Source organism: Moschus berezovskii, chromosome 14, assembly GCF_049115385.1.
Source record: "Moschus berezovskii isolate FMDL1 chromosome 14, NW_MosBer_1.0, whole genome shotgun sequence".
Lineage (NCBI taxonomy): Eukaryota > Metazoa > Chordata > Mammalia > Artiodactyla > Moschidae > Moschus > Moschus berezovskii.
The window spans coordinates 9,192,536-9,202,262 of NC_142473.1; the positions used below are offsets into that span (position 1 = coordinate 9,192,536).

The following is a 9,727-nucleotide window of genomic DNA, read 5'->3' on the forward strand; positions in this document are numbered from 1 at the left end:
ATTTTAAATTTTCTTTAGTAAAAATACAAAATTTTATTGAAATATACAAAATTTAATTGAAAGGATTTTGTAGAAACATGGATTTCCGTCAACAACAAAATCAAGTAAACAACTAAAATAAACTAAATAAACAAACATCTTAGTCACTAATGGCATTCTACAAAGAAGCTCCAACCTATCATCCCACAACTTCAGTTTTCATGTTCCACTACTCATGTTCACACACTTTTTACTTCAATGAAAAGTTAACCCTTTGCCGCTTTTTCATAGAGACACTAAACTTTCTTGACTCTGTATGGTTGTTTATCCTGTTCCTGCATTTTCCTCTACATCCAAACTATTTCAGTCTTCACTTATTTGTGGCTTTATCCTAGGCTTTCTCTCAAGAAAATATCTTTCCTTCTTCATAATTCCTGTACAATTTCTTTACTTCTTATAAGATTAGTTATGCAGCGATCATCTCCTCTAGTAGATTATACTTTTTTTTTCCTTCTTTCATCCTTCCCAGCTAATTTGGTCACTTTTTTCTATATTTCTCCTTTAGATGTTATCTTCAAATCTACAATCTTAATTTGTTTATTCTGAAACATTTAATACTGTGGCACTCGAGAAACAAGTGAATAGCTAGAAGAATGATTATATCGGTTGGAGGCAGCACGGATCATGTGCTATCCTGTCTGATTAGTCATGGAGAAGCATGATAAAAGGAAGACAAAAGTGAAAAGTTATCAGATAGAGTCCTACCTGGACTAACTGCCTGCTTTAAATCAAAGTTTGAGTCAGATTTAGGTATTTCAGATCAAAGGGTCAAAAAGTGAATTTCTGTTTCAATTTTATTCTAGAGTGTATTTCTTCTGTTTTTACAGAATTTAACAGTATAGACTGTGGCTATATATATTCAGCTTTGCATCTACTTACCTCTTATCACATTTGATTTTAAATACATTTTTCTTAAAACTGCATTTAAAAGCTCTACAGAATTCTGACTTATTACCAGGTCAACTTCTTTTCTCAATCCCACAAATGTAAACTGTCTAGTAAATTCCAGTCCTTTTTCTCTAGAATTAAAAAAAAAAAAAATGCCCCAGTTTTCTTCTTACCAAGACAGGAAGCATTTCCTGGAGATTAATCACTCTTTTGACTTGCAAAATTGGAAACGTTGGGAGAAATTAGTAAAGTAGGTTGTATCATCCTACTTCGGATTCAGAATTTTTGGAAATGGTCCTGTTGCCGTTTGGAAGAAAGCAATCATGAGTCAAGCTGTGGGTGATCTAAACAAACACTGTCACCTTATAAAAATAGGACTCTAGACCGTGGACCTAACAGAAGATAGAGAGCAAGCCATTAAGACAACATTGAGCAGAGAAAAGCCAGTGGAAATGAGAAATCTTCTGATTCTGCTGTTGCTATGTGTGGCAGTGTGCTCAGCCTATCCACTGGACAGAGCTGCAAGGGACAAGGAAGACAGCATGGAGCTTGTTCAGGTAATTAAGGGAGATGGTCCTCACATTCCTGATGGCCCAGTGGGGAAACTCTCTCTGCTTTCTCTTTATAAAGCTCACACAGAATTGTTGGAACTGACCACGTACGAAGTTCAAAGGCAGAGTTCTACAGTGTTGCACATGGAAAGGCTCTCAGTATCACTCATCTGGGCTTCTTTTTTTATACTAGAAGGAACAAAAGCCAGAGATATTAGGTATTTTCCTAAGATCAAAACCACCTTAGTAGCAGCATTGTTTAAGATACTGAATAGCAAGCAGAGAGTATATGAAATGTGTCTTATTTTGAAACTTCTGTAGGCATTTTAATCCAATATAATGTTAGCTAGATATTTTTATTGCTGCTGTCATGTTTAGACACAGAGATTTTTCTAAGTTTTTTTCTTAAGCCAGCTCCTTATGAGAAGCATAAAGTGGAAAATTGAATAAATGTAGCTGAAATAGACAAATAACACACAAGGAAGTTTGATTGTTTTGTTTATATCCTTTAAGTTCCCTAGATACTTACCTTGATTTTCCAGTTAATGGCAATTTTCATTGCTCTGGTACTAAAATAAGCTGCAGAGATTATTCTGTTACAAAGATAAAGCAAAAGTGAAGAAGAGTGTGTAATTGAAGAATTAAACATGACTGACTGTTATTTCAGTAAGCTAGAAGGCTATTTCAAATAGATTAAGTGAGCAACTGCACAAATTTACTGTAAACCACTAAAAATCATAAGAATGACCTAAACCTATACTTATTTTCCATTAGCAATATCTAGAAAACTTCTACAACCTTGCAAAGGATACGAAACAGTTTGTTAGAAGAAAGGACAGTAGTCCAGTAGTCAAAAAGATTCAAGAGATGCAGAAGTTTCTGGGGTTGGAGGTGACAGGAAAGCTGGACTCTGACACTCTGGAGGTGATACACAAGCCCCGGTGTGGGATTCCTGATGTCGGTTCCTTCAGCACCTTTCCTGGTATGCCCAAGTGGAGGAAAACTCACCTCACCTACAGGTAATGGGTCCAGAGAGATTTTGACATACTATTGAGATTTTAGAAATTATGATCACAGGAGAAATAGTATCTTATTATTACTTTTTTTCATACAGAATTGTGAATTACACAAAGGATTTACCCAGAGATGCTGTTGATTCTGCCATTGAAAAAGCTCTGACGGTCTGGGAGGAGGTGACTCCACTTACATTCTCCAGGATCTATGAAGGAGAAGCTGACATAATGATCATATTTGCAGTTAGAGGTAAAAAAAAACAAAACAGAAACAAGGGGGGAAACCCACACAAAATTTTATCTAGTGTTGTTTCATTAGAAAAGCTTCCAAAGAGATCCTAATTATTGATCATCCAATAAATTTTTTTTTCTCTCTTAGAACATGGGGACTTTTTGCCTTTTGATGGACCTGGAAAAGTTCTGGCTCATGCCTATCCACCTGGATCAGGGTTTTATGGAGATGCTCACTTTGATGATGATGAACAATGGACAAAGGATACATCAGGTTAGTGATACATCTCTCAGAATGATTTTGGTGTTGATTTTTGTTTTAACTTGGAGAAGTCTTAATAACTAAGAATATTGGAGAAATGGACTGTAACAGATTTCCCCATGGGACAAGAATCAGCAGAGGCAGAGTGGAGGTGGGAGTAATTGGATATGGCTAGATACTTTGTCTCAAAGATTGATTTCAAGAATGAGCCTTGAAAAACACTTGACTTTCCATTAAGTGTAATCAGTCAATTGAGCAATTAACCAAAAAAAAGGTGGAGAGGGGGCAAGAAAGGTACTGTGTGCTTCCAGGAAATAAGCTACTATAATAGCCGACCAAATGAACATAATACACAGCTGACCTGTAAAATGTACGTGTATTTAAGGAATAAGTAACTGTTATCTATGATTTCTTAAACAGGAATCAATTTATTTCTTGTTGCTGCCCATGAACTTGGCCATTCCCTGGGTCTCCAACACTCAACCAACCGTGAAGCTTTGATGTACCCCGTCTACGACCCTCTCACAGACCTCGCTCGGTTCCGCCTTTCTCAGGATGACATCAACGGCATTCAGTTCCTGTACGGTGAGTGATGCTGGAAAAATCAGACGTGGTAGCTTTGCAATAATGGTCTTCAGGAAAGCTTCCAAATGCTGCATAAAACATTTGTAATTTAACTAGAGGCACTTTGAGAACGTGTGGGAAGCAGATACAGTGGCACAAGCATCATTTCCTGCTGATGTCTGCATCCTCACCTCTGTCCCCTTTAGGGTCTCCCCCAGTTCCCCCTGATGACCCCGCGGTGCCCACGGAATCTGTGCCTCCCGAACCCGGGACCCCAGCCGCGTGTGACCCTGCCTTGTCCTTCGATGCAATCAGCACACTGAGGGGAGAAATCCTGTTATTTAAAGGCAGGTCAGTCCAGAAAACTTTATATTCCTATCTATTCTTTTGATGTATCAATACAATGCTTAGAGAGGAAAACAAATGGAAACTTGATAGAGATTTTAAAGCATTTAAAACAAAACAATTTTGCCCTGAGACTTGAAATTATTCTGACGCTCCACTTTCCACATTTTCCTAAAACTGTCAAGTTCATTTTCAAAGACTTAGGATGATTTGATTTTAATCCTGTAACTATCACTCCCAAATATTATTGAGTCATGGTTACTTTTGAAAAATCACAAGCAAAACTTTAGAATCTGCATTTTATCTTTACTTCCCTTAAAAATGATACCAGGACACTATTACATTTAATCAGTTAATTTACTCACTGCTGGATAAATATGCACATGATAAAACCGCACAAGTGGAAAGAAAGTTAAAAGAAGTCATCATCACATCACTGATTCAGTTTCTCAGTTCTCCCTATCTCCATCCATAGTGATGGATGCTTAAATATCCTTCCAGAATTATTCCATGTATGTATTAAAATATACTTACATGTACATATACGTACATACACATCTGCCCTTCTTTTTGAAAATGTTAATGGTGGTGTAATATATATACTATTTTGCATGAATTATAGGTGTTTAAAGCTTATAGTCAGTTAATTAATTTGCATTATAGGATAACTTCCCTTTCACAGAGACATTATTCTGGAATCCTATGCCAACAGGTCCAGTGCAGTCTTCTGGGGAAAAAAAAGGGAAGATTTTTCCTTAATGGCAACATACCTGATTTCTGTCTGACATTGATCCTAGAGGATGTGGGAATGGAGGAAAATGGGTGAGGAAGGAGAGTGAGGAAAATATGCTAAAAGGTGAAAGACTTTTTTAAATTTTCATTTCTTTTTGCATGTATTTCAGACATTTTTGGAGGAAATCCTTCAGGACACTTGAACCTGAATTTCATTTGATCTCTTCATTCTGGCCATCTCTTCCTTCAGGCATCGATGCTGCATATGAAGTTACTAGCAAAGACACAGTTTTCATTTTTAAAGGTAATTATTAGGTAACAATTTCTTTAACTTGCTGAAATAAAGCTTCTCACTGGAAAATTAAGACTTTAATTTTTTCTACAACAAATTTTGTCACTTTATTGCTTAAAGGTAACAAAGCTGTAATTGAGACTGGCATTATTTTATTTATATTTTATAGATGATGAACACAAGAATAGAAATAGCCCAGTTGTGAATTCCCTCATTTGGAATTTACAACTGTGTTCATTCATTCAACCTACAAGTTTTTGTTTAATGTGTATTTGGGGCTGCTAAATCTAAAATTCTGGCTTCTTTTTCTACTATGAAAGTCAAAGGTGCTAAGAAATATTTCCAAAATCAAAGACTTAATTGTTTTAGATGCAGTGTGATTGTGTTTTTTTCTCATAAAAACAGGAAATCAGTTCTGGGCCATCAGAGGAAATGAGATGCAAGCAGGTTACCCAAGAGGCATCCATACCCTGGGCCTTCCTTCAACAGTAAGGAAAATAGACGCAGCCTTTTCTGACAAGGAAAAGAAGAAAACGTACTTCTTTGTAGAGGACAAATACTGGAGGTAATATTTGTTTGTAATAACTTTGTATGATCCTAGTCAGGGAAGTTATCCTCTTTCTCTAAGAAAGTCTCCTGCCTTCCTCTTAGACCTTCGTCCCCCACAGGAGGAACAGTGGGGTTCTAGACAGCTGCCGGGGAGTCCCTGTGTGTGTGCTCAGTCCCCCAGTCATGCTCAACCCTTCGTGACCCCATGGACTGTAACCCGCCAGGCCCCTCTCTCCATGATTTCCCAGGCAAGAATACTGGAGTGGGTTGCCATTTCCTCCTCCAAGTGATCTTCCTGACCCAGGGATTGAACCTGTGTCTCCTGAATTGGCAGGAAGATTCTTCACTGCTGAGCTATCTGGGAAACCCCAGTGACAACATATATGAACCAAATATGATAGAAAACTTGAAATTTGTATTTGAAATGAATGATTGAATTCACTTTGTGTTCACATCTTTGTGATAGAAGTATGATTAAGATTCTTTCTGTCGAGACCAGGCTTCCCTGGTGGCTCAGAGGTTAAAGCGTCTGCCTCCAATGCGGGAGACTCGGGTTCGATCCCTGGGTCGGGAAGATCCCCTGGAGAAGGAAATGGTAACCCACTCCAGTATTCTTGCCTGGAGAATCCCATGGACGGAGAAGCCTGGTAGGTTACAGTCCACGGGGTCGCAAAGAGTCGGACACGACTGAGCGACTGAACGGAACGGAACGGTCCAGACCTAAGAAATATGGTAGAAAATAGCATCTGCTAGATCAAGATGTTGCCTCTCTTTCTGGTAGAGATACAATCTTAAGAGCCAAGTTTGCAGTACCATTAAAGTCACACATTTCTGTAGCACTAAACGTGTCTGACATTTATTTGCAAATCTTGGAAAGTTGACTCGAATCCCACGTTAAACCTAACATGATTTGCCGATTTTGATAACACGGCCTTTGTGCAGAGCTGAGCTTTGTTTTTTTTACTTGGTGCAGATTTGATGAGAAAAGACAATCCATGGAGCCAGGTTTTCCCAAGAAAATAGTGGAAGATTTTCCAGGGGTTGAACCAGAGGTGGATGCTGTTTTTGAAGTATTTGGTAAGAGGACATTCCTTTTGTTGGCAGTGGGGCACTTGAAACATTCTATAGTACTGGAAGAAAGAGGAAAGTTGAAGTATTTAATAAGCTTTCTTTAACCAGGTTCCGCCTCCCAACCCTAAATTTCAGCTTACAAATTTCGTATCAATTTTGACTACTTCGTATAATAAGCTGTATAAAAACCCCCTCAAGTGCTGTGGCCAAGTTTAACACTGGCCAGCTGGCTTCTCCGTCCCACCGCTAATTCCCACAAAGAATTTCTCTGTCTTTCCTGAGTAGTCAGTCAGTTGCCAATATTTAACTTTCCATAAGCCCAAAGTTAAAAAAAAAAAAGAGGATTTTCTCCCTGCTCAGGAATAGATGGGTGGAGGGATAGATGATCTTTATTGAAAGGTAAACTGCGCACCAGGATGGCAGAGTCAGAAAGGATCGTCTGGTTCTGAAAGAGTCCCTGAGATTCCCTGAGGCCACAGAGTCAGGCTTCCTTGTCAGGAAATGGGAGGAGGAGTATTCGGAAGGAAAAGTGTAAAGATACACAGTTTCTGAAAATGCAGAGAATTTTATCTGATTTCAAGCGGAATAACCTAATAACCCAGAGCCTGATTCTGCTGTCAGACAGAGCTGGAGCGGTTTGCTGTTCCCTTCCTTTCCTTGTTGAGTGACCTTGGGCAGGCATTTAAATTTGTCTGAATCTCAACTTCCTCATCTGTAAAATGGAGTTAGATGTATGTGCCTCATAGGACTTCTACAGAAAGAAATGAAAATAAAAGTCATGCAAAATGTTTACCATAGTTCCTGGCACATAGTAGATCTGTATAAACACTTTCTACTTTTAGGTATCTGTTATTCTGAGTTTTCTGTGTTGCCAAATATATTTATTTGAAGAAAAATATCTCATTATTTCCCCTGTCTGCATTTGCAGGGTTTTACTATTTCTTCAATGGATCTTCGCAGTTTGAATTTGACCCAAATGCAAAGAAAGTGACACATGTGTTGAAGAGTAACAGCTGGTTGAATTGTTAGGAGAGATGTTTAGAAGGCATAACATGGGCATTTTAAGTTAAGCTGTTAACTCTTCACCTAAGTCTCCATGAAATGAAACGGTTTGTGTTCTGGGTGTGCAGTGACGGAGACCGAGAGTGTGAGCTGTGTGTCTTGCCCACTAGCCTCACATATCACAGGGCATTCAAATGGGCTGTGCATTGTACTCTGGTCACGTGCATCAGCCTCCCCTGGGAACAGGGTTAGCACTCTGCAACAGGCAAGCGACTGTATATAGACTATTTGCTTATTATTTAATAAAGAGAATCTGTCAGTTACTTTATTGCTTTGTTTGTTTCAATGAATGCACTTTCCTCACAATCTTGGGTGTGTTATGGACTGATCAGTGGAGTGGAAGTACAGGATCAGGGTCTCCACAGCTGGGGCCTCAAAATGGGCTCAACCAGAACTGGAAACAATCTGCCATTTCCCCTTCCAGGTGCCCTACCAAAAGGATGCTATTTCTGCCAACCAGGCTTCATATGTGTTCCTGACACACCTAAGGAGAAAGATGTAGGGGAGTTATTACCATACAGGGCAGGCTCTGAAAAAACTTGTGAAGCAGAATCTTATAATTAAAGCAAATCACCTAGTTTACACACCTCATTTTTTTCTGGTGAGGAAATAAACCTATTCTTTATCTTCTCCTTTTACTTATATATTCCATCAATGGAGTTCCTTTCCCTGCCCGAGTAAATAATTGTGCTCAATCGCCTCTATTCACACATGAAAATACCCTCCTGTACTCATTTCGTATCTGTCCATGCCCCCATAAGCCCCCATGGACAAATGCTTATCCTAAAACTAGTTTGCCACTCCTAAGTAATACACATAGCACAGTATCGGCTACATAGTAAGAGCTCATTCATGCTATAACTTGTTAATTCATTTGAGAATAATTTATCAATAGTATTCCATGTTTCAGGTATTGTGCTAGGCTGTGGGCATGGGAGACTGAGGAATTGGACACTGTCCCTGCCTCACTGAGATTATCATCCAGCAAGAAAGACTATATACAAAGAGTGACAAACATGGATATGCAACTGTAATTTTAGTAAGAGTTATAAAGGGAAAATTAAGTTTCTTTGACAGAATAACAACAGGAGGAACTCCTTTGAGCTGGGTGGTTTTAGAAGTTTTGGAAGAATGGCATTGGCGAAGGTTTTGAAGGAAGACATGAAAAATAGCTGAGAAGATGGTTTGGACTAAAGCGGTCACGGGGCGAATCAGATGCGCATATGAATATGTATATAACTGGCAACAGAACTCTATGATGGCTTAGATATGGAGTTTATTTAACAGACAGAAGTGGCCAGAATAACTCCCAGATAGCTTCGTTGAGCTTACGGGTTGATGGGGGAAGAACTGGAAAGAAGCAGTTTTGTGAGGAAAGGGCAATAATTAGGAAGAATTGCTCGTTTTGCTAATTTTTGAAAAGTCTAAGAGATTCCCAAGTAATACCATGAAATAAATGAGCTTAGAACTCAAAAAAGAAGATATAGTGATTATGTTTGGTGATAAATGTTAACTAAACTTACTGTGGTAAACATTTTGCGTTGTATTCACATACCAAATCATTATGCTGTACACCTAAAACTAATACAATGCTGTATGTCAATTATACCTAAATTTTCTTTTTAAAAAAGAGAGAAGATTGAAATATGTGGGATTTTTCAGCATCTGATTAGTCTTATAGTGCAAGAGATACTAAGTGAAAGATTTTTATGATGTAATCTTAATAAATATTAATATTTTGCCAAGGATTGAACATGTCTTTATTTTTAAAATTAACTAAATTTATTTGGTTTATTTTTTGATAGAGACTATGCAGCCACAGCATAAATTTGAAAGGTAAAAAACATGCAATGAAAAATTAATTTTCTCACACGTTTATCATCAATATCTAGCTCCTTTTTTCAGAGGCAACAAACTAGAATTTTAGGAATCCTTTCAGACCTATTTTATACATATACAAGCAATAATATTATCTTTATAAGTTAAAGTGTGTGTGTGTGTTAGCCACCCAGGTGTATCCGACTCTTTGCTAACCCATGGACCGTAGTCTGCCAGGCTCCTCTGCCCATGGGCTTCTCCAGGCAAGAACACTGTATTGGGTAGCAATTCCCTTCTCCAGGGGATCGTC

General features: G+C 38.3%; 1 protein-coding gene across 1 annotated transcript; it reads left to right on the top strand.

Annotated features, from left to right (window-relative positions):
* Window positions 1-1,266: 1,266 nt before the first annotated feature.
* LOC129553537 (stromelysin-1-like) lies at window positions 1,267-7,879 on the top strand. Its single transcript, XM_055422365.2, has 10 exons — window positions 1,267-1,484; window positions 2,253-2,497; window positions 2,593-2,741; window positions 2,871-2,996; window positions 3,405-3,569; window positions 3,755-3,899; window positions 4,796-4,929; window positions 5,323-5,482; window positions 6,440-6,543; window positions 7,466-7,879. Exons 1-10 carry the CDS (start codon window positions 1,380-1,382, stop codon window positions 7,564-7,566), a joined length of 1,434 nt encoding a protein of 477 aa, XP_055278340.1. The 5' UTR covers window positions 1,267-1,379; the 3' UTR covers window positions 7,567-7,879.
* Window positions 7,880-9,727: the final 1,848 nt, after the last annotated feature.

Coding starts and splice junctions, on each gene's coding strand:
- LOC129553537 (XM_055422365.2), top strand. CDS start 1,380: ATGAGAAATCTTCTGATTCTGCTGTTGCTATGTGTGGCAGTGTGCTCA. Junction 2,742..2,870: donor GATCATATTTGCAGTTAGAG/GTAAAAAAAAAC, acceptor TTTCTCTCTTAG/AACATGGGGACTTTTTGCCT. Junction 6,544..7,465: donor TGCTGTTTTTGAAGTATTTG/GTAAGAGGACAT, acceptor CTGCATTTGCAG/GGTTTTACTATTTCTTCAAT.